Source organism: Sorex fumeus, unplaced genomic scaffold (assembly GCF_029834395.1).
Source record: "Sorex fumeus unplaced genomic scaffold, SorFum_2.1 ptg000006l, whole genome shotgun sequence".
In the NCBI taxonomy this organism is placed as follows: Eukaryota; Metazoa; Chordata; class Mammalia; order Eulipotyphla; family Soricidae; genus Sorex; species Sorex fumeus.
In genome coordinates this window covers 41,544,229-41,572,176 of record NW_026606063.1, presented here as the reverse complement: position 1 = coordinate 41,572,176, position 27,948 = coordinate 41,544,229, and the positions used below count along the sequence as shown (strand labels likewise).

At 45.3% G+C, this 27,948-nt stretch overlaps 1 protein-coding gene across 1 annotated transcript in view; it reads right to left on the bottom strand.

The window, feature by feature from the left end:
• AAK1 (AP2 associated kinase 1) overlaps positions 1–27,948 on the bottom strand; it is a 155,080-nt gene that overhangs the window by 52,409 nt on the left and 74,723 nt on the right. Inside the window, exons 3-5 of the mRNA XM_056127817.1 lie at positions 20,247–20,365; positions 8,549–8,657; positions 6,640–6,782 (exon numbers count right to left, since the gene is read on the bottom strand). Of these exons, the coding sequence (XP_055983792.1) occupies positions 6,640–6,782; positions 8,549–8,657; positions 20,247–20,365 (371 nt within the window). The remainder of the gene's footprint in view (positions 1–6,639; positions 6,783–8,548; positions 8,658–20,246; positions 20,366–27,948) is intronic.

The following is a 27,948-nucleotide window of genomic DNA, read 5'->3' as shown; positions in this document are numbered from 1 at the left end:
GCCCGCTCGAGCAAACTGATGAACAATGGTGACAATGACAGTTACTTCTCAAAGTGATAAAGGACCAACGGGCAAACAGTTTTCCTGTTAAAGTATTGCCCTGGGGGGCTGGTGCAATAGCACAGTGGGTAGGGTATTTGCCTTGCACACAGCCTACCAGGGTTCGATTCCCAGCATCCCATATGGTCCCTTGAGCACTGCCAGGCGTAATTCCTGAGTGCAAAAGCCAGGAGTAACCCCTGTGCATTGCTGGGTGTGATCCAAAAATAAAAAAAGAAAAAAAAGTATTGCCCTGATTTTTAATAAATACATTTTTGAGTAGTAGATGAGCACTTAGAAAGACCGGAACCTAGAGAAATTTCTTGTATCAAAGAACTCCATAATAGCATGCAATAGAGTATACTGAGGATGGATGACTCAATCAACATTTGGTATAGCATAGAATAGTATGCTGGGGGGAAACGGCAACCCACAGGTCAGAGACAGTACAGGGGTAAAAGCACATGCCCAGAGGAAGGTGGACCCTGGTTTGATCCCTAGCATGGTATGGTCCTCCCTACCCTTCCATGTCCTCCATCCCCACGCTGTAGGGAGCAACCCCCCTATTGAGTTTGAAGTAACTCTGAGCACTAATGCGTATGGCCTAAGTCCCCTCCCAACCAAAATGATCCCAGAAACTCTTTTTAGGCCAGTAAGTCCATAATTTCCATTGTCTTTCATCTTCAGCTTTCCAAAGACTAGAAAACAAAGCTAGGCCCTACTATTATTACAACTGATTCTTTTCAAAAGCCATCCAATCAGCCACAATAGTCTCATTTCCACACTTGGTTCTACACTATTAGTTTTTCTGAAAAAAATATATTATATGGGCTGGAGTGATAGTAGAGGCAATAAGACACTGGTCTTGCACACAGCTAATACAGGTTGATACCCAGCGTCCCATATGCCGCCCCCCCCCCCCCCGCCCTGAACCCAGAGGGATGATCCCTGAACACTGCAAGGTATGACCCTCCTCCTCAAAAAAAAAAAAAAAACCAGAACAAAAATTACATTATATATCATATTTATTTTATTACATGATACATCAAATAGTTAATTTTTGCTACAAATTGACATGTAGTTTATTATTTCTTACTCTTATTGAGTCTCACAAAGTGGTTGAGCAAGGGGGTGCTGGTGGTTAACTCACAAGCCTGAGTTTAAAGTCTATTTTTTTCATTTGGTTTTTGGGTCACACTCGGCTGTGCTCAGGAATTACTCCTGGTTCTGTGCTCAGGGTTCACTCCTGGTGGGGACATAGAGGACCATGTGGACCATCTGCAGTTCCAGGGACTGAACCAGGCTTAGCCATATTCAAGGCAAGCCCATCTCTTCACCACCTACTTTATTACTTTTCTTGACAGAATATGCTTCTCTCTAGGGGTGCTAGTGTACCTGGGGAATTAGTGAATTATAATTATTTTTTAAAATCTATACTGGGGCCAAAGTGACAGTACAGCGGATAGAGTATTTGCCTTGCATGCAGCCAACCCAGGTTCAATCCCTGGTATCCCACATGGTGCCCCAAGCCCCACCAAGAGTAATTTCTGAGTGTAGAGGCAGATTCTGAGCATTGCCAGATATGACCCCCCACTCCCGCAAAAAAAAAAAAATTCTTTATTGTAGGGCTGGAGAAACAGTATAGTGGATAGGGCACGTGCATAAATACGGCAAACCTCGGTTCGATTCCTGGTTACTTTTCAGAGAAGCAGAATTTTCGGAGTTAAACTATATCTAAGCTAGTCCTCACCATCAACTTGCCTCTTCCACTCCCACAAGACAATACTGTAAAGAACTTTTAAGAAAAGCAAACAAAAAAAAAGTAAAGGGGGTATATAAAAGAAGAAAGAAGAGTTAAAAAAAATCAATGGAGGGAAAGCTTCACCAATACCAAAAAAATACCAATGTAAATGGGAACAATACTCCTTCACTGGTGACCCTGCAAGTTTGTGGAGGGGATCAGATGAAATGAAAAAGGTGAAACCACTTGGCATTGGCCACTTTGCAGGAGCTACATGCTCCACTTCATCCCGCAGTGTGTCCTTGGGCCTTGGAAAACCAGTGAAAGTCAAGACCAAGCTGGCCACTGCTGCCCCCTGGGGTGTCTTTGTCTGCCCATCTGTACATCAGTGAGTCTGTCTACACACCTGCACCCGCCTGCCTCTCAAGACACTCTCAGATGCATGGTTGCAAACAAACATGGCAACAAAAATATTATCTGGGTTGCCTTACTGCTCATCTTTCAAACAAAGCTAATTGGAAGCCACTGCTGTTATGAAGCAAGTAAGAGATAGACATGAAAGCCAACTGCAATTCTCCCTCTCCCACTCCCCCGTCCTCTCACCCTCCCTCACCCCCACCTCTCTCGATATATTTCTTTTTGGTTTGGGGGCCATACCAAGCTGTGCTCAGAACTTACTCCTGGCTCTGTACTCAGATCATTCCTGGCTGTAGGTTCAAGGGACCTTATGGGATGCTGGGGATCGAATCCAGGTAGGCTGCAGGCAAGGCAAACATCCTACTGGATGTACTATCGCTCTGGTCCTGTCAACTGCAATTTTTCCGGTAACAGAATATAGCATTATGACTCATTTATTTTTAGAAAAGTACATTTGAGGGATTGGAGAGAGAATACAGGGGTAAAGGTACTTGCCTTGGATGCACCTGACTTTGGTTCAATGCCCAGCACTGCACACGATCCCCTGAGCACAGAATCAGGAATAAATCCTCAGCACTGTTGATGTGCCCCCGCCAAAGGAAAACAAAAATGTAAATATGCCTGGACATCTACTACAGCCCACATACTTGGTAATGCTGTGAAACAGAGGGGAAAATAAGTAAATAAAGGTCGGGGAGATTGGCTCCAGTGGGTGGACTTCTTGCTTTGCATACAAGAGTCCTCGGTTCCATCACCAGTCCCTGAGCACAGCTGAATGTGGCTTCAAAATCAAGACAGAACAGCAACTGCTTGGTAGTAATAAATAGTATTTTAAAAAAAAAAAAGACAGGAGGTCGGAGATATGAAAAGCTGGAGAGGGCTGGCTCTGTGAACCGCTCAGCCCGGTGAATACAGCTGCCAGCGCTCTTGAAGAGATCCTGTGTTCAGTAGAGCAGGCTTTGGGAGGCCCTGGAAAATGACGTGTTGGGGGTGTTGGAGGCACAGTGATAGGCCACTGAGCTGGAACAGCGCTGTCCTAGGCACTGGTCCCCAGGGAAAACTGAAACCCTAGGACCAGACATTCTTTGGGGCTAGTACTCTCATGAATGAGGCAATGAGCTCATGCTGGCCTTGAGGAAGTGAAGGACTTAAATAAGTGAAACCACCAACAAGAGCAAAGGCACAGAGGCAGGAGTGATAAATAAGGAGAACAAGATCATCACCCAAAAGCACCTACTGTGTGTGCTGGACATGGTCCTGTGTACTTTTACCCCCGGGAAACCAAGTCACTCTTATTGCCTCGTTGCCATTCGTAGTTATCTCCTCTTCACAGAGGAAGAAGGGGGTGATTTACCTAGTGTGCCTGAGGTTGAAGGTGGGGAGGGCAGGACTTGGGTCAGCAGCCCGCCTGCTGGGACTGCGCCCTCACCAACTGCACCGGTCTGGGCAGTGAAGAAACACATACAGTTTCATGGGCAAGAGAGAAGGGCACAGGAGAAGAGAGGACCAGAGAGGCAGACAGAGGAAAGCATGAGGAAAGTCACATTCCGGGAATATTAGCCTGGGACAGAGGAGAGAAAACACGGGAGAAAGGGGTGTGAGCAGACAACTGTGCAGGTGTGAGAGGCCTGGCGCCAAGAGGCATTCAGCAAGATTAGGATGGTGGAGACCCAATTCTGATTGCGGAATTTGCATAATGACTTTGGTTTTGGCAGGCACTGAGGATGGAAGCCGAACGCTGGCTACCACTGCTTCCGGCCCTCGTGCCCTTCAGCTCCGGGAGTGTCCCGTGCCACCGACCTTATTTCCCTGCCTGTCAGCTCACGAGGGTTATTAAAGCTGTCACTCCCAGAGTCAGCTTATAGCATCGGCTGCAAGGTCTGGGAAGCGGCCTCCTGCTGACCCCCGCGTCTTGACGTTCCTCCAAACAGACAGGGCATTCATGCAGCCCAGTCACAGAGTTTATTACTGCCGGAGACTGGCGAGGATTAGATGAATACAGGTTTTCACATCTGTGTTTCTAAAAATGGGAAAAGGCTCTTCATGCTATTGTACTTCAGGAGTGCAAAATACCTTTTCTGACAGCAAAAGGGAGACACTGATGATTTTTTTTCCCTATTTTCAATGCATTTAACCCTTTCTCCTCCTTTAAGGGCTTGGATAACTAACCTAGTATTATGTAGCAAGATCAAGCCAACCAACAATACCTGCAGTTCCATCCTGGCATGGCTGGCCCTGAGCACTGAAGGGCAGGTGCTCCAGAGCACTGTGCCAGGAACGGTCCCAGAGTACCACTGAGTGTGGGCACACTGTGTGATGGGCAGCCCCATCCAAAAGGAAGAAATGGGGCTTACAATTCAAATGCTACAGTAACGTACTTGAGGCAAGACTGTCAGTATCGAGTGGGGTCAGCACTGCCGTTCTTTGGAACATCAGCCGCCAGCAGACAGGGCCGGTTTTTGGCAGTGCCCCGTATGTCATCAGAAAGGAAGTTCACGCTCGTGAGGACCAGGGCCGGGAGGGTCTTCTTCAGTTCCTGGGAACCACAGACCCTCTGCAGTGGGCCATGAGGGGGTCTCCAGCTGGCCCAGCTGGGACCTGTGGTCTACTCTTGCTCACAGTGCAGCTGCAGCACTGTGAGTAGCCCCAGAGAGCAGCGAGCAGCCCATGTTCTCTCCGGCCAGCTGCCCCTGGCTGGCGCAACTTCCCTGGGATCATGGTGGCCGTCCCCAGCACCGACCGAGCTCAGAGTCGCTGAGGCTAAGGCTGCATGGAGCCAAGGCACATAGGAAGTACATGGACTTTCCATTCAGGCCGCAGGAAATAGGCGTACAGCAGGCACCTGGACCTGCCCCCACATGCAATCCCCGTGACATGGGCGAGAGCAATCAGGTGACGGCAGGCTGCTGACAGCCCAGGGACACGGGTGTTTGGGAAAGCTTTGAGCCAGACGAGCAGGAGACAGCGGGGGAAGGAGCACAAAGACTCCTCCGCCAATTGGGGTGCGCGTCTACTGCTGCTCCGATTCCCTTGGCAGGGGAGAAAGGCGGGCAAAGGTTCCCGAACCACCGCTGGCAAACCAGCACCCTGGCTGTCTGACCACGCAATGACATGATGCCCGGGCCCAGAGCCCACCCGGGGGAGGAGTCGGGTCCGAGGAGGTCAGGCTATGGAGGGGAGCAGAGTGTGGCACCTCTTGCTCATGCTGTGCCCTCATCCTCCGACTCATCTGCTCCACATTCACTTGCTGAGGCATCTTCCAGGCAAGTTCAGTTAGTCAAGAAGGGTCTAGGGCTTCTGCACATAAGCTGACCACTGCCCTTAGCCCTGGGCTAGAGGCTGAGGTCCACATGGCTGGTTCCAGCCACCCACCGCCTCACAGCAGCACCACGAACACCACAGGCACTGCTGCTAGGATTGCGGAAACTGGAGAAGCACAATTTACAGGTGCAAAACGGTCCTGGCTGATGCCTCAGGGAAGCCCATCTGAATGTTTCTAAAGGAAGAACGTGGCGAAGGCTCTCTGAAAGGATGCTCAGGGCCTTCTCTGTCTCAGCAGCTCTCTGCCTCCCCCCAGAATCCTCTCACTTCCTGTGTCTTCAAGGGATGGACAAGATAGGTAGTTCATTCGGCTGAACGAGACCCTACCACCATCGGTTCTGTCTTTCCACTCCACAGAGGGAAAAGACTGGCTTAGAGGCAAAATGATTAGAGGTATAAGCTGAGGAGGAAGGGGAGGAGGAGCAACAAGCTGGTATGGGGGCCACGGAAGGAGAGGCTGACCCAGCAGGAAAAGGCCACGTGGAGAAATGGCAGACAGATGCTGACAGGGACAGCTGAGTGCCCTTTGCATCTGACAGGACGAAGAACACTGCCTGTGTTCATCTCACAAAGCGTGAACACTCCAACAGTACGAGTCACATGAGGAGTCCACCAGCGTGGTGCTCCATAAATGCGCACAAAGCCTCAATGGCATTAGTTCCACTCCACAAACGTCGTCAAGTATATGAAATGTCAATGGCTCGGTGACGGGATGGCAGTTGGCAGGACAAATTACAAAGATCATCAATTAGTGGATTGTTGCAAAGTATGTACAGAATTGAAAAACCAAATGCTATTTATGTAACACATTACTTTGTATGACCTTGGAGAAGTGACACTCAGAATATATTGGGAGAAGTAAAAAATAGCCTGAGTTCAAGCATTTGATGATTATGAAGAATTCTGAAGGCTGTTACGTAATGAAACAGATATCTGTGCTATATCATTATTTCTTTTTTTTTCCCTTTTGTATTTTCTCTCCCCAAGTGGAACTCTCTCCCCATGCCGAAGGTGGGAGCATGTTCTGAGCATGCCCCCCACACCACAGGCTCTTGCCCATTCCTGGGGCACAGAGAGAATGTGATGGGAGAAGGCCCTCAGGGCAGCAGGGGGAGCTATACCTTCAGGTCGCGGTGAATGATGGGCGTTTTGCACTGGTGCAGGCGGGCCACAGCTTCGCAGGTGTCACAGAAGATCTGGAGCACTTCGTTCTCCGTGAAGCCGGTCTGCAGACGCTGGTTCATCAGGTTGACCACCTGGCCGCCTGAGTGGGGTGTGGAACCAAAGCGATAAAACACTCAGACTCGTGTCAGAATGAATGGCCGAGGCCAGCCAGAGAGATAGCACAGGGGGTAACGCGTTTGCGTTGCACAGAGCCAACCCGGGTCTAATCCCTGGGGCCCTCATATCCGCCAGGAGTGACCCCTGAGCACAGAGCCAGGAGGAAGCCCTGACCACTGCTGGGTGAGGGCTGCCCACTGGGAGCACTCTGAGGAGACAGACCGCTGAGCCAGGCTGAACTTTGACTACAGGCCTAGAGGAGTCTCCTCCAGAACATAAAACACAGTTCCTTTAGTTTACAAGCATCCCAGACGAGAACTGCCCTAAACCAGATTTTTAAGTTTAATAGTAGTACAGAAAATATGGTCCCTCAAGTGCTGCCGTGTACATGGTCACTACTGTTTCCAAGGACTCAATCTGCCTCATCTTTCAGTAAGAATCAGACTGCACAAAGGCCCCCAGGAGCAGGATGAGTACAGATTTTTCCAGTCATTAGGACTGTCCGTGACTCTGGCCTCAGAACTTGTCACTTGGCCTGTAGATGCTATGCCAACATTTAATACCTAGGACCAAAAGACTGATGATCTCGCTTACAAATGATTTCGATCCTGGGATGAACTCCTATCTTGCATTTCTCTAACCATTTCATTGTCCAGAAAGAAATGATAGGAGGAAACACACTGTCAAGTTCAAGTTTGGTGGCATTTTACAAAATCAGATTAGAGAACCACGGAGATTACCATTTAACATCACACATCATTAGACATGTAACTTCCAGTGTTTCTCTAAAAAGGAAGCATGAGTGGAACTAAGGGTGACTGCAAACCAGGGAACCAAACAGAAAGACAAGCTTGTAAGTGACAGCTGCTTAGGCCAAAAAAGCCACACAATGGCTGTATGAAATAAATGCAGTCGACTCTGAATAAATCCACGTGGCTGTCTTGATTTCCTGAGAAAAATGTTGTTTGAAACACGAAGCTGTCAAGTACTTAACTCCACACTGTTCACAGAAGAACCATCTGAATGTAGCCTGACTAGGAATCACAGCTCTCTGAATGAGGAGGTGGGGGGGGGGGGGTCATTTCCATTGGACAAAAAGGACTCTTATACCCCATAACACAGGGATGGTGGCGTGGGTGGGAAGGAGAACAGAGGCGGGCGGAGGGGAGGGAGGAAGCGGCATTGTTTCCTTAGGCCATCTGGACTTGGGGTTTTATTATGTGCCTTCATCATTTATTTTAAAGCATCACAAAGAACACATTTATTTTCATTCTCTTTCACATACATGCACCAAATCCTCAATAACCTAACTCTTGGAGCTGGAGCGATAGCACAGCAGGTAGGGTGTTTGTCTTGCACATGGCCAACCCGGGTTCGATTCCCAGCATCCCATATGGTCCCCTGAGCACTGCCAGGAGTGATTCCTCAGTACAGAGCCAGGAGTAACCCCTGTGCATCGCCAGGTGTGACCCAAAAGGTAAAAATAAATAAATAACCTAACTCTTCATCCCCTTCAAAGAAAAAAAAACATCAAGTTTTATCTTCTCCACCGTTTGGAGTTCCTTGTGCCAACTGGTCCTCCGCAATGTAATAATCATCAAGAGATGACTGGCTCTGCATCTTTTAAGCTCTTCGTTGAAAATGAAAAGTTTAAGAACAAACAACTATCAGGGTACAGCACATGTGCAGGGACACTGCCCCCTGGCCCCTGACAGCCCGAGCGCTGGAGGGTCTGGTTCCCAAACTCACCTCTGCAGAAGTCCATCAGAATGAGAACTTCCCAGACATCACCACTGCTCACGCTGTTGATGCTGGAGTCGATGTAACCCACAATGTTTTTGTGCCCTGACAGGTCTCTCTGTGAAGAAGAATTGAGACATCGGTGATCAGTTTGAGATACCAACCACTCAGTCAGTTACATTAGCAGAGAGATATAAATATGCCAAGATGACACCAACAGCACTGAAAGGTATGTGAAGAGTGGGGTCACGAGCAGGCTTCCAGAGGCTTTGGAGATTCATGGTCGGATCATCAATGGAGAATCTAGAAGCTCATCACCCCAACACTCTGCCAGACTAAGTTTTAGGGCCAAACGCATGCCAGGTGCCTAGCACAACGATGTTCCACATAAACCAGTAGCAGAAACTCCCGTGGACGGCCACGAGGAGAGAGGCGGCACGAACTGTTTCAAAATAGATGTTTTCAAAAAGTTCAGAAAAATGAAAGTGGCTTTTCTGGTTGAGAGAAAGTAAGTAAATTCAGCCTAGCTTTTGAACTGCTTATACTGTTTCTCTCCTTTTAGGAGTATGTGAAAAAGGAAATTATGTGAAAAAGAGTAAACTGCACACTATGAACAGGCATGGCATAAGTTAGAGAAATTAGTCAAATAAGTTAGTCAAATCACAATGTCTTAAAAAGTCAAATCACAATGTCTTGGGGCCGTACGGCTCAGGTGCTTGTCTTGTATGCCACTGAGCCCAGTTCAATCCCCCCCACACCAAATGGTCACCTGAGCATACCTGGAGACAACCTTCAAGCACAGAGCTGGGAGCTGACCTGAGCACTGCTGGGTATGGTCAGCCCCTTCTGCACCGCCCCACCCCCACCCCAGAAAAAAAAAATCACTTTACAAAATTTGGAAGGGAATGCAATGTCAACCAAACAATTTGCAAATGAGCCTTTTAAGCCAACCAACTGCGATGATGAAATTTGTCATGTGTGTTCCCTGCTCTCTGATCAGAACCACAGGTGAGCTCTCGGGCTGCTTGTGAAATTCATGTAGTCAACCAATATTTACTGGGCACCTCCTAGGAGTCAGGAGGCACTAGAAACTTCCTCACACCTCACACCTTGGTATAGGTACTTCAAAATCCAAACAGATCAATCCTGCAACAATGGCCTTCAAAGTCCAAGATCATTAAAGACTAAATTGGGAGAAAAAAAAAGGGAAAAAGTTGAGTCAAAGAATATTTGCACAAATACAAAGAGCATTTTTGATGTTGATGAACATCTTAAGCCGTGCTCAAAGGACCTGGGGTCCACTCCTGGTAATCTTTAGTGATCTGGGTGGAATGGTTTAAAGCTAACGTTCAGCAATGCTGGGTACCACCAGAGCCACACCTGGTAGAGGTGAGAGAACCATGTGACATTAGGGATTAAACTCAGGTCCATTGTGCTGCAAGGTATGTGCACAACCCCTGAGGTAGCTCCAGTGCCCCAAGGTTTTATTTTTATGAATTAGTTTAAATAAATGGGGTGGGAGAGGTAGATAGGTGGTAAATAGGTGGTGATTTAATAGTTGCCAAGGGAAACGTGGCAGTCTGAGTTGCAATGACCACCACACTATCTGAACACTGAACTGTTCACAGTGATAGTCTTAAGGGCCAGGGATACTCTGAGCGGTACAATGCTGGCCTTGCATGTGTGAGGTCCTGGGCTTGAGAGCAAGCAGAAAGGAAACAGGGATGGAAAGGCTGGAGAAAAGTCAGTTCGACTATCTCATTTTTAAAAGAAAGCAAGATCATCTTTGAAGTACAAGGAAATAAGAAAGAAGCTTGATGAGAGAAACGAGTCTTAGAGAAATGGCGGTGGATAACGGACAAGGGAGATGCGAAAGCACAAAAGCAGTCTCTTGAGTTTCTCCAAAATAGAAAATGATCGCAGAGCTTTAGAAGCCCATCCTTCCCTCTGCTTTCCAGGCTCATCATCAGCTCTTCAAGAACTTGTTTCCATTACACAGGGCTGGGAAATGAAAGAACCGGAGAGGTTCTGAACTCAAATGAGCAGATCATAACCATCTAAATGTCTCAAGGGGTGGGGGACTGAGACATCCCTGTTTCCTTTCTGCTTGCTCTCAATTTGGGGGAGGGGAGGGAAGGAGGTAGTTTGGGCCCTACCTACAACTGCTCCTGGTGGTGCTCAGAAGACAATATTGTATGCTGGGGACTGAGCTGTGGTCAACCACATGCAAGGTATGCCTTAACCCCTGCACTGTCTTCTCAGGCTATTCAAACAGATGAAACTCTACTGAGTGGGAACAAATGAATGGAAGTTGAGGTGATCATGCTAAGCAAAATAAGTGGCGAAGAGAAAGTCAAAGTATATTGGATGATTCCACTCATGGGAGAATAACGATAGCCGAAGTAAATACAAATAAATAAAGCAAATGAGCTGGCCAAAACCAACAAAACTAACTCCAAGACTTGGTGGAAATGGATGATGGTTGCCAGAAGGAGAAGGGAAAGGGGGAGGAAGGGATGTTAGAGGGGTTTTCTGGGGGTGAACCAGTGGCACCAGAACTTTGGTGACAGATGCCAGGAATCCTATGGCACCAGAAACTCTTTAATACTGTAAGCTATAAACTAGAAAATCAAACAATGAACATTACTACATGCAACTGCTGGAGAAATAACCAGCATGGTTGCCTCAGTTTGTTTCTCCTAAAGAGGAAAAATTAAGAACCCAGCAAAATGCACGAGGCTGAGCCCAGGGGACGGGGAGCCAGACTCATCACTGACCCCCGCAGCTATGACCCCAAACAGTGTGTCATGGCATTTCCTTTTGAAGGGGGCAGAAGGGACGATCTGGGGGCCACACCTGTCAATGCGCAGGGCTCACTCCTGGCTCTGTGCTCAGCAGTCAATCCTCTGTTAGTTGTCAGAGTTTTTCTTTTTTTAACAGCAGTCAGCTCTTTGGTGCTGGAAGGGAGGGACCTTGGGGGTTACTCCTGGCAATACTTAGCCCTGCAGTGTGAGTCTGGAAGTTCAGAGCTCGGGCCACAAACAGGGTGTTTCCAGGGCCAGCTACCCGTGGGGCCATCAGGATGACCCAGCGGTGCTGGGGGATTATGTAATGCAAGGAAATTTAGCCCTGCTCTCTCCCCAGTGGCTCTGCCCCTTTGAGTTCTCTCTCTTCCACTAAGTTAAGAGGTTTTAAATTCTCTACATGCAGAGGATGCCTGCCTTGCACGAAGCCATCCTGAGTTCAATCCCCGAGCAGCCAGCCTAGACTCCGTATCTTGCTCGCACATTTTTTTTATTCTATTTTCTTTTCTTTATTTTTTATTTTTTTATTAGTGAAACACCATGAGGTACAGTTGTAGACTTACAAACTTTCATGCTTGGGTTTTAGTTATACAATGATCAAGTACCCATCCCTCCACCAGTGCCCATTCTCCACCACCAATGATCCTAGTAGCTCTTCCACCCTCACACCCCATCCCCCCCCCCACCTCAACCCTGCCTCTGTGGCAGGGCATTCCCTTTTGCTCACTCTTTCCTTTAGGGTGTTGTAGTTTGCAATAGAGGTTTTGAGTGGCCATTGTGTTCGATCTATGACCTACTTTCAGCACACATCTCACATCCTGAGCGCGTCCTCCAAACATCCTTTACTTGGTGTTCCCTTCTCTATCTGTCTTGCTCGCACATTTCTGCTAAGTATCCACATGATACATCCACATGACGAAATCCACAGAGGCTGGACTGCACTCCCCCAAACTTCCGATCCAGAAGCCATCCCAAAAGAAAGCATGAGATTGATATGACATGGCTTATTCTTACTCAACCCCAGCTTCATGGGATTCTTGCCTATTCATCTAACTGACTACAAAACAGCTTAAATTCTAATTTTACATTTTAAAGTAATAAACAGACAAAAGCAAGAATATTAGACAATTATTTTCTACTCCAGTCCTCATGTTCTACAAAGGAACCTCCCTTACCTCCCCTTTTCCACCCACTTTCTTTCAGTGTTTTTTTACAGGCAAATTCAAAAAATACATATTATGTAAATGCAAACCCAACACCTACCCCCCTCCCCTTTCTTACATAAAAGATGGCATGGAGCCATCCTCTGCAATCTGTCCCAGACCCTGATCAATCCTGAACTCCCTGCTCTGCCTTATCTCCTGGCTCTGCCTTATCTCCCTGCTTCCTTTGTGCCATCCCCTCTCTTCTATATCAAGCATTAGGTGGCATCTGTGTCCCCATTTTCAAGCAGAGTATGGAATCCACTGGGGTCAAGAGATGTGAACACAGGAAACCCCACACACATCATGAGCCAGAATTCTTGCCTGTCACTTTCTCAATACCTTTGAATCTGAAAAAAATTGGTCTTTGCCTGCCTTCAGGCAAAGTTCAAAACCCACATCCCAATTATCCATCAGAAACCAGAACTGCTTTGGTTCCATCAGGCTACACATCCCCATAGTGCCAGGCTGGTAAATGATGCAGAGCATTCTTGAGCTGGAGCCCCACATTCTTTCTCCACTGCAAGTAGGGAAAGAAATCGGCTGCTTGGATAACACACAAACCGTAGCATATTACAAAGAACACTGCATCTTCCAATTCCTGTTACAATTCTTTTTTCTATGGACTCCATAACTTAAAATACTGTTAGCAACAATGCTTCAAGCCTACAGCACTGTAAGCAACCAACAATGTTTCAAGCGTACATCAGCTCTAACAGGCAGGGGCCATCAGAGTGTCAGTGTCCTTCCCCACTGCCCCTAGGTCCTCTTGTCTTCTCCATCCAACCTCTTAGCAAGCTCAATCTTACAGACCTACTCTCACAGGCATGCTATCTACTGGCAGCTTTTAATTATTTTGCGGTGTTTCTTTTTATTCCACGTGTAAGAGAGATCATTACAGAGTATGTTCAGGGCTTACTCTTGCCTCTGTGCTCAAGGATCACTCTTGACCAGGTTCAAGGGACTGTAGTGCCAGGAATCACACCCAGATCGGCCATATGCAAAGCAAGTTCCATACCCATTCTACTATCTGGCACCAATTGACTTTCAATAAAAAGATATTCAGTTAAGGTCTTGCAGCAAACGGTGCTATTACAGATGCAACGGAACAAACTTTAAAATGAGCCCCCCAGTGCTATACTGTATCATATTTTGAGAGGACAAAAGAAAAATATTTCTCATACACAGCCTTTATCCAAAGTCCTGAAAAAAATCTGGGAACTTCCTAGTATCCAAGTGATGGTGTCTCTTGTTATATCTATGAAAGTAACTTACAGAAAACACCAGAACAAGCACCTTACCAGAAAAGTGCCTAAACAGAGCTTCCAGTCCTGACTGCCCTCAGTTCCAGAGAAGGGAGAAAGGCAAGAGGTTGAGTTTCATTGCCAATGGCCAGTCAATCAATCATACTCATGTAATTAAAGTCACCATAAAGGTTCAAGAGGAGGGACTAGGGGGACTTTCCGAACTGGTGACCTGATGGATATTTGGGGGAGAATGGCGTGACTGGGAAGAGCAAGGAATGTCCATAAAGGCTAATACACTGGGTAATAAGTAATCTAGTGAGCAAAGTGTGTTTCCTGAGTTCTGTGTGCTTCTCCAGCAAATGAATACAACCTGAGGGGAGTGTCCTGCGAACCTCTAGTGTAGAGCTGAGCAATCCGAAGCACAGGTTATAATCAGGGTTTGCAAGGGGGCACCTAAAGGGAGCTGGGAGCATGGGAACCTCCAGTCTGTAGCTGACTAGTCAGAAAAACCCGGGTGGCAGCTCAGGCTACTGCCAGCCTCTGGAGGTAGAGGGCAGTTTGGGGAGACTGAGCGCTCATCTGTGGAACCCTGGGCAGGCAGTCAAGCAAGAGGCCCCTTGGCAGTGAACTTCAGGAAATGTTTGGGAGCTCTCCCACAGCTGGTCCCACGTGGCGGTGGCCGGAGCACGCCAGCTAAAAGCCTAAAGCCAGAAAGAACCCTGCGGGAGCCAATTCAGCAGAGACAAAGGTCTGATAGGACTCAGAGAAAAGACCACCAGAGTTCAAGACCCCAACAGAGGCTGTTAGCAGCACAGTGAGCCCTAAGCTAAATAAAGGCAGTGTGGAAACAGACCAGGTCTAATCTGCTACGCAAGCAGCCCCTCACTTCATTCTGGAGTCCCCGTTCCACTATTCTGAGCAGATGTGACTGATGCTTCCCCTTTACAGGGATCTTTCCTTTCTTTCTTCCCCTCTCCCTCCCCCTCCCCCTCCCCCTCCCCCTCCCCCTCCCCCTCCCCTCTCCCTCTCCCTCTCCCTCTCCTTCTCCTTCTTCTTGAGATCACATCCGGCAATGCACAGGAGTTACTCCTGGATTGTGCACTCAGGAAATTACCCCTGGTGGTGCTCGGGGGACCATACTGAATGCTGGGAATCGAACATGGGTCAGCTGCTTGCAAGGCAAACGCCCTACCCTCTGCTATTGCTCCAGCCCCACAGGGTTCTTTCTTAAATGTACTTCATTTTTTAAAAACAAAATACTTTTTCGACCTCATCATCAGCATCAGCCTTCTCCTGAAATTCCTTCCTGCAACAAAAGCCAAGAAACCTGGAATCCAAGAGGAGGTTGGAACTGACTTCTTTTCTTGGAAGAGCAGGACCGTACTCAGTCTGAGAACTGCAGCTCCCGAAACCAGGACCAGCAGCCACCCCAGTGGATAAGCGGGCTCCGCCTGGGATCTGCATATATTCTGTATGTGTCCTGACCTCCCACAGTTCTCGGAAACAATCTGATGCTATCTCCAAGTAGGAAGTGTGAGAACTGAGGTGAGTTTCTGGACATCCAGCAAGTGTCCGAGGATTGCACGGTGTGGAAGAAGCTACCCACACATCCAAGTTAGAAACTGAAGTGCAACATAGCTACCTTATATAAAAATTAACCAGACGGGGGCCAAAGCAATAGTACAGCAGGTAGGGTGTTTGCCTTGCATGTGGCAGATGCAGGTTCGATCCCCAGCATCCCCTATGGTTCCCCCAGCACCGCCAGGAGTAATTCCTGATGCAGAGCCAGGAATAACACTTGATCATCGCCGGGTGTGACCCAAGAAGCAAAAAATAAAATAAATAAAAAATTAACCAAACATGTACTGTATGACAAACTTGAATGCAATTATAAATCTTCTCAAAAAGTCTGGAGATAAAAACTTCAGAACCAAACGGCAAGGAATTCTTACAAATACCACCAAAAAAACATGACCAAGTTAATGACTCAGATGAGAACAGCTGCACAGGAAAGGTACAGGCATCACAGTCCACTGGGATCTGCAGTGCAAAGAGTGATTTTTGGGGATCATCTAAAAGCTAATACGAATACAACTAACATATTGCTAAAACCCACTGCCATTCTGGAAGAAGGGGAGTTAAGAACATTTCAAGTGTCAACCGTGAAGAGCACGCAGGGGAGGATAAGCTGAAACTTGACTTTCCATAGTATATAATGCTCAACATGGAGGGGGAAAAAAAACCCTCAAGAACAAGCATCAGCAGCACGTTACTCAGAAATACATCAAATGAATATATCAAATATGTCAAATGAATCAAACGAAAGTGATTACTTCTGGGGTTGCTTAGGAAACAGCGCAGGAGGACCTGCTCAGGGAATGGCCTGACAGTTTTTCAAACAAGCTCAACTCACTATTTGAGTGTTTTAAAAAAAAAAAAAACCAACACAACCCCAAAACCTCTCTGCCAATTAATGCATGGGGAGGTCAGGACTTAATTTAATTTAATTTAATTTCAAGTCAGTTTCATTCCTATGTGAGCTCCTAAGGGGTCTGGGGTGTCTTAGTTTCCCTAATCTTGTGCCCACCAAGCAAAAAGTAATGTTCTGGAAGCAGCAGGATAATTAGAGTGGGACTGCTTTTCACCGTCAGAAAGTGAATGACCCAGGCATTATAGGCAGAGGAAACAACAGAAGCAAAGGCAGGAAACAGAGTTGAAAGCTGAGCACAGAGGAAGGAGGAGCTGTCATGCAAAGTACCCAGAAAACCCCTTGAGTAAATAGAGATACAGCCTTGATAACAGTCTTCAGAGTCCATGTGGCAGGAGTGGGAGGACACTGTCCCCCAGTGGACAGATCCACATGGCAATGACTGCATAACTGAATGCACAGGAGCCTTGGGGTCTGATGGCTACAATACATAGTTCTTTTCCTTTATATATTCTTATATTATATATCTTATTATATATAATATATATTATATAAGAATATATTATGGTATATATTCTTATAACTTACAGTATCTTGTTATTATACAATATATCATATATAATAAGAATATACATAATATTTATGTATCTTTTTCCTCCACCAGAGTGCCCACTTCCTTCCACCAGTGTCCCAAGGACTCCCCCCACCTCACTCCATACCCCCAAGTTAGCTCAGTTTTACAGACCAACTCTCCATCCTGTTGCCTTTGGTCATTTGTTGCTCCCTGACTGTTTTTCTTTATATCCCACAAATGAGGAAGACTGTTCTGTTTCTGTCCCTCTTCCTCTGAGTGACTTCACTCAGTATGATACTCTCCAGGTCCATCCACGTAAGCAGCAAATTGCATAATTTAATTTTTCTATGTAGCCGAGTAATATTCCACTACGTACATGTACCACGGTTTCTTTATCTAGCCATCTATTCTTGGACACTTGGGTTGTTTCCAGACCTTGACTATTGTGAACAGTGCTGCAATGAACATTGGTACACACGTCTTTTTAAAATTGTGCTTTTGGGATAGATGCCAAGAAGCAAAATTGCTGGGTTTCAATGGAAGTTCAATTCTTAGTTTTTTGAGAAGTATTCCATATTCTTGTTTTTATTTTTTTAATTCAATCACTGTAAGATACGTTACAAAGCTTTCATGTTTGAGTTTCAGTCATACAATGATCAAATACCCATCCCTCCACCAATACACATTTTCAACCATCAATGTTCCCAAGTATACCCCCCTCCCATTCTAATTCTCCCCCTTCCTCTATGGCAGACAATTTCCCCCATACTCTATTTTGGGGCATTATGGTTTGCAATATAGATTCTGAGAGGTCATCACATTTGGTCCTTTATCTACTTTCAGGACACATCTCTCATCCCAAATGATCCCTCCAATCATCACTGATTTAGTGATCCCTTCTCTATTCCAGCTGCCTTCTCCCCAAGCTCATGAGGCAGGCTTTCAACTATGGAGCAATATTCCTGGCCCTTTTGTCTACTGTCCTTGGGTGTCAGTCTCATATTATGCTATTTTATATTCCACAATGAGTGCAGTCATTCTATGTCTGTCCCTGTTCTTTCTGACTCATTTCACTTAGTATGATATTCTCCATGTCTATCCACTTATAAGCAAATTTCATGACTTCATCTTTCCCAACAGCTGCATAGTATTCCATTGTGTAGATGTACCAAAGTTTCTTTAACCAGTTGTCTGTTCTCAGACACTCAGCTTATTTCCAGATTCTGGCAATTATGAACAGTGGTTCATAAAGCTGAACCAATAACATTCCTGCCAGCAATGGATAAGATTCCCTCCCCCCCCCCACATCCATGCCAACACCGGTTGTTTTCATTCTTTATATGTGCTTCTTTATGTGTTCTTTGTGTTTCATTAGTATGAGGTGAAAAGTCTTTGTTTTGAGTTGCATTTCCCTGAAAGTAAATGATGGAGGACATTTTTGATGTAACTACTGGCCATCTGTATGTCTTCTTTAAGGAAGTTTCTCTTCATGCCCTCTTCCCATTTTTACAACACTTTGCAGATCTCAGATATTAACCCTTTGTCAAATGAGTTGTGAGCAAATATTTACTTCCTGTCTGTGGTAGTTTCTTTTTATTATAGTCATTGTTTTATCTTTGCTTGTCTGCTTAGCCAATGACACTGAATAATTGAAGATGTCTCTAGATTCAATCATGGGGGTTTCTGCCTATGTTTTTCTCAATATAATTTATGGATTCATGGCTTTTAATCCAATTTAAGCTAAATTTTGTGCATGGTGTGAGGAATCCGAGTTCATTTTTTTTAACATATGGTTGACCAGTTTTCCCATCACCATTTGTTAAACAGTCTTTTCTTGCTCCATTTCATACTGTGCTGCATTGTTAAAGATTTGCTGTCCACACACCTGACGATCTGTCTCTATGCTCTTTATTCTATTCCACTTGCCTGAAAGTCTGTCATTATTCGAGACTATTTCAGGAGCACATTGTTTTGGTTACTATAACTATAGAGTAATATAAAGTTGAGGAAAGAAAACCCTCTCATCTTCTTTGCCCGTAGGAGGGATCTGGCTATTTCGAATGGGGTTTATTAGTCCATATAAATTTCAAGAGCATTAGGTATATGCTTCTAAAAAAAAGTCATAGGAATTTTTATAGGGGTTTCACTGAATCTGTCTTGTGCACTGGATAAGTCTGTCATTTTGACAATATAAATAATGTATTGACGTAGTATATTACATTGATTGACTTGCATATGATTAAGCCATCCATGAACAAATGATGTGTTCCTACTTTCTTTCACCTTCTTTTATTTCATTTAGTAGTGATTTAGAGTTTTCTTTGTATTAAATCTTTCACATCTTTTGTTAAGCTGATTCCCAAGTATTTGATTCTGTAAGGTGCAAATGTGAATGGAATTTTCTTTAATTCCTCTCTCTTCTACTTCATTGTTGGTATGCAGAAATGCATGGACTTCCATGTGTTGATTTCATAGCCTGCCTCTTTACTGTACAAGTTTATTGTTTCTAGGAGTTTTGTTTTGTTATTATTGTTTTTGCAGAGCCTTTAGGATTTTCGAAGTACAGTATCATGTAACTGCAAATAATTATTATTTGATTTCTTCTTTTCCAATCTGTATCCCTTATGATTTTTTATCTACCTGCTGTGGCAAGGACTTCCAATATTATGCTGAATAATAGTGGTAGGAGTGGGTCACCTTTTCTTGTGTCTGATTGAGAGGAAACACTTTCATTTTTTCACCATTAAGTACAATGTTAGCTGTGGGCTTGTGGTATGGGGCTTTAATGATATTGAGGAAAGTTTTTTCTATTCCAGTTTTAAGAGTTTTTAATCACTGATGCTGGATCTTTTCTTCTCTTCTTTCTTCCTCCTCCTTTTTTAGACCACATCTTGAAGTGCTCAAGTAACCTAGCTCTGTGCTCAGGGATCACTCTGGTGGGGCTAAGGGTACCATATGGGGCTCCAAAGATTGAACCTGGATCAACCACATACAAGGCAAACGCCCTATCACTGTACTATTACTTCAGGACCTTTCTTCTTTTTGGTGGGAGGGCGGAAGGGGTGTTGGGTCACAGTCAGAGGTGCTCAGGGCTTAGTTCTGGCTTTGTGCTCAGAGATTCTCCTGGCAATGTGTTAACACTATCTCTTTGGCCACTGGGTGTTAGAGCTTGTCAAATGCTTTTTCCACATCTACTGATGATGAAATCATATGATTTTTCTCTTTTCTTGTATTGATGTGCTGTATTACATTGATTGACTTGCATATGATTAAACCGTGCTCGTATCCCTGGGGTAAACCCTACTTGGTCATGCCGCATGCAAGGCAAGCTCCCTACACACTATATTATCTCTCTGGCCCCAAGAGATAGTATAGTTACAGTATCTCACTGAACTTATACAAATGGACTCATATCCCACCCTATTTTAAATCAGTCTAAAGAGTAGTCTTACCATGATCTGGATTTCCCGCTTGCACACCTGAAGATCATGCTCATTGTTGACAAACATGCGTTTCAAGGCACATTTCATTCCATTGCTGGTCCTCACCAGGAACACAATAGCAAATCCACCTGTGAGAGAAGCACACAAAACAAGCCCTTGTAAGTTGGGTTCAGAAAGTCAGCCCGATGACTAAGGTGGCTGCAGGCTGCTATTGTCACCGCTAACAGTACTGACGTCATCACGAGCTAGTTCTTGGACTGGGCTGACAGAGAAAGCTTTCTTAAGATTCTGAGGTTCAAAGGTCTTATAGAACTGAGGGGAGATAGTCAGGAAAACAGTGCCTACACAAATTATCTCAGGATAAAAGAACATTTAATTGCCTGGAAAGGAACCCAGATAGACAAAGAGACAGGAGCTGGGAGCAAGGATCAACTCCACCCCAATTACTGTCTGATGTACTTCCAGGTCTTGCCGAATTCTTCCTACAGTACTGTGAGGCCAGGTGTTATTTTCCCCGTTCAGATAGTAATTAAAAGCTGAAGGAACAGAGGCTCAAGGAGATTAGATTCCCCCAATGAGTTTATTTAAAACGTTAAGTCCAAACTTTAAACAGACAAGCTTGAAAATTACTTCAATAACTGCTCTATGAATAGTTGATAATTAATTTTTAAAATCTCCTCCTCTTCCTTTTTCTTATCCATTCCTACTTTCCCCCATCTCCCAATTTAAATCCAATAATTAGACCTTGAGGAGTCCTTTCTGCCTTGTCTTCCTTACTGGCTCTTGAGAAGACATAGAACATAGGTATAAAAATGCTTCCTTGCACAAAAGACAAGTGAGACTCCATGACTAGACAGACTTTTTAAGCACCGTGCTAATGTCCTTCTGTAAAAAAGGCAGTTTAGGATTCATTTAAGCAATTTCTATAATTCTAACAGAAATTCTTAAAAGCTCTGGATTTGTTACTCCAGGAGTGTTCCACAAAGCAGTCTTAGCACTCCCATCTTTGACCTTCTGGCCCACTCCAGGAGGAATTCAGTGCCACTGTAAATTAGGTTACAGAGAGAAGAGATCTGACACAAAGCTGAAGGCTTTGAAACAAGTAGCAATCACGTTAGGTACTTGGACACCTGCCTGTGTGGGCACCTTCACGGTTTAGATTAAACCATCCTGGACCCTGACTCTACGTGGCAACAACAACAAACTGCAGGGATATTCTTTACACAATCACCAAGGGGATAGAGGTGAACACAGAGGAAAGTCATTAGTACAGGAACTGGAGTTGCTCTTATGGCAGTGTATTGAAGCTGGCAGTCACATACAAAATTGATGGAGCCCAATAAGCAGAGAGTACAGAGGCCTGAGGCCTGAAAACTAAGACTCTGGTTTGGAGTATTCCAGTCCTAAACTTTTAGGCCCAGGGACACCTCAGACTTATCAATGTTCACACTATCTCTTGGAGCTTCTTTGCAATAATTATCCATTTCCAGTTAGTTTGAGCAGGTTTTTTTTCCCTCCAACCAAGAAAGTCTTAATCATAAAGCACTATTGTATGCTTACATTAAAAAGATAATTTTGCGGTAGTAAATTCTTATGGAGTTAAATATCCATAATTTTCATTTTAGTCATTTACTAGAGTCTACATGTTTCTGTACTTCCTGTTACTGTGTTCTTTAGTATTCAAAAAAGCACTAAGTTGTACAAATATTTAATTTGAACTCTCTCTCTAACCCCTGCACAATTACAACTTCCATTTTCTTGTAATATATCAAAGTATATCTGCACTGCTCAATTGTCAAATTTAATTCCAGAATTTAGAATATTTGCCAAAAACACTTTTATCCTAGCACGCATCAACAAGTAGAGAGCTTATCATGTTCAGATTTCTATGATGCCTATTTTCGTACTTTAATTTTTAGGATATCAAAGTTTCTCTTGTCATAATGATACACCTACAATCAAGAATCATTTATCTTCCCTTTTCTTCCCTCAAAATGTTAAACACAAGTTGCCTTGTTCTTTATTAAAGTGGACAGAGCATTATAAATGGTAGGATCTTTGTATGTATTGACCATTGGTCTCTGAATTTTCCGAGCATTCATTTTACCCATGTTCTGAATTTTCCAGATCACAGCACTACAGGCTCAGCCCTAATAATGCTCCCCAAAGAGGGTGTTACCAAGAATGTGGAATCTAAGGACTTCACGCTAGGGGTGAAGGGACCGAGTGAGGCACGAAGGTCTATGGCTTCTAGACAGAACCTCAAAGGTCACTCTCCTTCTATCGAACTGCTTTCTACACCACTCACTGAAAGAAAATTTGTGCAAGAGAAAACCATGTCCTCTGGACAGCCAGGAGATAGGTGGCAGCAGGGCAGAAACAGTCAGGAACATGTCTCCTAGAGTTGTGGCACCTGAGGTAAAGCAAGAAGTGGCCTGGCCATCAGGTGGCCGGAGTGGCAGTTTGAGACACCTGCCACCAGAGGGGAGCAGAGGCATTTCCTTGCCAGGTACCAAGCTGACCTTCCCAGCCAGGATTGAAGAAATGGGTCAGAGGCCCCCCACTTCATCCTGGCAAGCACCACAGAGAGAGGAGTCAGCCCAGATCCCAACAGCCTAGGACCACCCTAAATCTGAAGGAAAAACAGTGAGCCACAGTGCCTAACACAGGGAGAAGCATTTTATTGAGCATGTATATCCAAGAGAAGAAAAGCACTTCAATTGGGACTTCTTGATCAAGAGAGCAAAATCAAAGCCTGGATAGGATTTGTCCCCTTTAAGATGTTGGCTATTATCCCTGGGTAGCTGAACAAATGGAGATGGAAATCTCTGGGTTCGGATGGAGAAGGGAGACTGCATCACTCAAGACACTTCAACGACACACAGGTCTTTGTTGACCAGAGATAGGAGAAGTCTCAGTCACACACAGCTAACCATGGTCCGGATTATTTCCGAAGCGGGCAACTACAGAAGGACCGCATTTCACCACACAATCCTCACAGATTCTGTGACTGACTCTTGCAAAAAAGTGCAATATAACCATTAAGTGAAGTTTTCTTTTTTAAAAAACAAGTGTGCTGATGTTACTTTAAAGAAAAACAAGAGCGTGTGCTGACTGTGTAGTGGCGATGGTTATTGTGTGAGCTATGATAGCCAGAGATGCTTCTTTCCAATTTAGAATGCATGCCAAGATCCTGATTGAATGGAAAAGCTAACGCTGAGCTAGGATGGTCTATATACAAGAGGTTCCAGACTTATTTAACCCCCTGGACAGAAAAAAAAATTCCATCAGCACCCAACATTTCTCCAGCCCTGAGCACTAAGTCTAACTTTTCTCTCCCAATCTTTGATAATGTAAATGGGCACTTCACCACTCACTCGGAGTTCAAAGATTATTTGTGTGTTGGGTTTCCCTCAGTAAACTCATGCCCTAGAAAATGCCTCGTTCATGGTGGGAACTTAGAAATGAGTTACCTTTCCTCTTATGGGTAGCCCAGAAAAATGAAGACAAGGGGCTGGAGAGATAGTACAGCAGGTAGGAATTTGTCTGGCACATGCCTAACCTGGGTTCAATCCCCAGCACCCCACATGGTCCCCTGAGTACTTTCAGGAGTGATTCCTGAATGCAGAGCCTGGAGTAAACTTTGAGCATTGTGGAACAAACACAAAGATTAAAAAAAAAGAGGGGGAAGGGGATAGGAAGGGAAGGAAGGGGAAGGGAGAAGGAAAGGGAAGGATGGAAATAGTGGACATCTTGGTCCAACTTAAAGGAACAGCTACAACACAACTGTGGGTAACATGTAGAAAGAGACACACAGTTTTGTCAGTGCAGAGCCAGGAGTGACCCCTGTGCATCGCTGGGTGTGACCCAAAAAACAAAAAATTTAAAAATTAAAAAAATAATAATAATAAAGTAAGTGCTGGACACTGTAGAGGCAAAAGAAAAACATAACTAAAAGGTTTTGCAGTCTCCGAAGCTACAGTTTTTCTACCTCTTTAAAGTGAGTTTTGGCCATGCTAGAGATCCAACCCAGGCCTCAGATAAAACCAGCTGAGATTTGAGGCACTAATTTCTGACTTCTGCTTTTTTTCCCTGCAGGTAAATTCTTTCTACCTACTGGAATCTAAGTCCCTCAGGAATGGTTCCCACCATTTGGAGGAATGAAGGAAACTTTGCCACACCCATAGCCTGCTTCTTTTACTTTTCTGCCCTCCAATTCTCTCCTTTAGGGTAAGATTTAGTGCCCAAGAAAGAGTATGGGTTTACGGCACTTGGCTTGCACGCAGATGACCCAGGTCCAATCCCTGCTAACACATATGGTCGGTCCCTGAGCATTACCAGGAGTGATCCCTGGGGTGTCATAGAGCAAGGAGTAGAGCCTGAGCTGTACTGGGTGTGACCCAGGGGGGGAAAAAAAAAGATAAGATTTAACCCAATGATGGCTGGGAAAATTGGAAATAATGATGGTGGGAAGATGTAACAGTGGTGGGATTAGTGTCGGAATATTAAATGTAAACAACTTGATAAAAATAAATACATTTAAAAATATTTAGCCCAATTAATGTGGCTTATTTCATGCAGCTTCTCTGTGAATTATCTGTGGAGGAAAAAACAAACATAAAATAGAACAGCTTTATGAAGGACCAGATGGAGAAGAGGGTTGAAATGGAATTTGTCCGGGAGACGTCAAAGCAAGCACACACTTCACTGGACAATCCACCAGAGTCCTTTAGCTTCCATTTGCTCAGCAACTGAAATGAAACTAAATTAGTGGCTTTTATTCCAAGTTCCTCGGTGCCCTAGGATTACTGGGCAGGGGATGGGGTATGTGTGTGGGGGGGTCATTCAGGAGTTCCATGAGGAAAAAAGTGACCCACTTAAGAACAGGGCCCTGCACACGGCTTCCATTGAACTGTTTTTAACATTAATTCTGAAAAAGAGGCCAGGGTAGAAAGTGGGGAGAAAAACACCTTAAAGGAGAAAAAGTATTTGGTTTTTTTTTTCTTTTTGGGTCACATCCAGCAATGCTCAGGGGTTACTCCTGGCTCTGCACTCAGGAATTACTCCTGGTGGTGCTTGGGGAACCATATGGGATGCAGGAGATCGAACCCAGGTTGGCCATGTGCAAGGCAAGTGCCCTACCTGCTGTACTATTGCTCCAGCCCTGAGAAAATGTATTAAAAAAAAAAAAACATGCAACCCCTGGTTGTTAACAACAACAACAAAAAAGGAGAGGGGAAATATCTACATCTATATCTAGCTATCTATACATATATACACATACAAACATTATATATATGTTATATGTATATGTATGTATGTGTTTTGGGGACATACCTGAGGATGCTCAGGGGTTACTCCTGGCTCTGTGCTCAGGAATTACTCCTAGCAGGGCAAATATGCCATGGATCGAACCTGGGTCATCCATGTGCAAGGCAAGTGCCCTACCCACTATACTATCACTCCAGCAGCCCACAGAAATATTTTTAAAAGAAGTGAAAGAAAAACATTCTATGTCTCTCAAGTTACTGGTTTTTTTTTAAATTGTTTTATATGTTCCCTATCACTGCAAATCTTGCGAACGAAACAGTCATTAAGTCTACATGTCACCCATATACAAAAGTGTGCGGGCAACTTCTGTGCAGGGATGGGGCCATGCACAACAGCCATCCTCTGGAAAGGGAGACAGAGCAGGGGAGGGCTACCTTAGAGCCTGACAGGCCAGCTCTGGCCTTAACTCCCAGCCTCTGTGCTCCTGCCTACCACGGCCCTCTGGGGGTGGGTTAAATGACAAGCACAGGACCTAGCAAGAAGCAGAGTGGAGTGTGTGATGAATTCAGGGGCTCCCACTCCCCACCAAATAGCCCTTCGCTTTTGTAAGATACCTAACTTAGCATAAAGTTCTGGGTCTGGACTCTCTCCTTGAGATCAAAAACACAAACCCAGTGTCTGTAAGAGTCAGGCAGATCATCTAAAGGACAGAATCAGTTCAGTGTAACAAAACGTACAAGGTGGGAGCTGATAGCACAGATTGACTGCTGGCAAACTCATGGGACCGGTTGGGGACCAGGGAGGAAGCACCCCAAATGCCTACGACAACTGCCGCTCAACTCAACTGTCATCGTGGAGGAAACTGGACTGAGGGGTGCTGAGTTGTCTTCTTTGGAAGTGAAGCTGAATTTTTAGGTGATCCTCTCCCATTATTAAATCCAGTCTCTCTGCCCCACTGAACTTCTTAAGCTCTATACAAATTCAAGAAACCTATTTCTCTAGACTATTGAACTAGGCAGCTCCATGCCAATCTTTGCTTGATCCCTGTTGGTGTTATTGTCTTCAACTGACCAGCTAGGAAACTGAGGCACAAGGAAATGCTTAAGTGGCATCCCAGGTACTGCCACCTGGCTGGGACAAAGACTAGAACCTGCCAGGTCAACTGCAGGCCTCCCTGCAGCCACCCCTCCACAGCAAACCAACAGGAGCACCAGCAAACCCAGTCAGAGGTGCTGACCATAGCTTCCCCTTGAGCAGGTGGGAGCAAGTCCTCTGTCCAGCAGACCATGGTCTGCAGTGCTGAAAGGAAGACCAACGGCGCTGACTAACACCCATCTACAATGCACTTGCAGTGAGGGCAACTTTGCCAAAGGTTTCAGAAGGAACAAAACTTTCCAAAACTCTACAACAGATGGCAGGGAGCACAACAAAGATTTCACAGAAAAAAAAAAAAAGGTCAGTCTGAAGCATTTGTCAACACTGATTTCAGTGAGGACTTAGGGCTTGTTTTTTAACATCAACCTCTCTTCACTTGCCTCAAATTAAAAATCATCATGTGCCAATTCCTTCTGGGGAACATGACGGAGCAGTGCTCTCCCCAGGCAGAAAGAACACCCAGATGGGGAAGGCGGGGGGTGACTTGAGGTTATTCAACTTTTCCTTTCCCCATCAGGGGCTGTGGGTACAAACTCTGGCCATGACAGAGACAACAGAACCCAGGAAAGCCACAGGCCAGGGTAGATAATGTGCAGGGGAGGTGTGGGAGGTGGGATGGTAATTGGTTCTTCCTTCTCAGCACTCACAGCAATTGGGGGGCATCTCCCAACTCTCTAGGAGGGTTGGCAAAAGTCTTTCCCAAAAACACACACATGCACATCCACATGCCCCCCAACAGTGAACCGGAGAATTACTGAACACGGCAGGAGCACTCACAGCTGACCTGCCTCAGGCCCCAGGACCATCCCCTGGCACTGTGACTGCAGTGGGGGAGGGGGGTTCATGGGCACACACAGACAGCCACAGGGAAAGATGCCTGTAGCGCTCGGTCTCTGCTCCCCAAGGTCCACAATGCAGCTCCTTCGGGTGACACCGGGAAACATGCTACTCTCTAGTCTACAGGGTGATCTTTCTTTTTTGTTGTTTTTGCTTTTTGGGTCACAACCGGCGTTGTTCAAGGGTTACTCCTGGCTCATGCATTCAGGAATTACTCCTGGTGGTATTTGGGGACCATAAGGGATGCTAGGAATCAAACCTGGGTTGGCCAGTGTAAGGCAAACGCTCTACCCGTTGTGCTATCGCTCCAGCCCCTACAGGGTGATCTTTCAAAGGGAAATTGTGACTCTCTAGCAGTCAGGCCTGCCTCCATTGCTCACCCCATGCTTTCTATCCACACTACACGACCTTCCCAGGCTCTCTGCTCCAGCTGTGGTGGCCTTTTCCT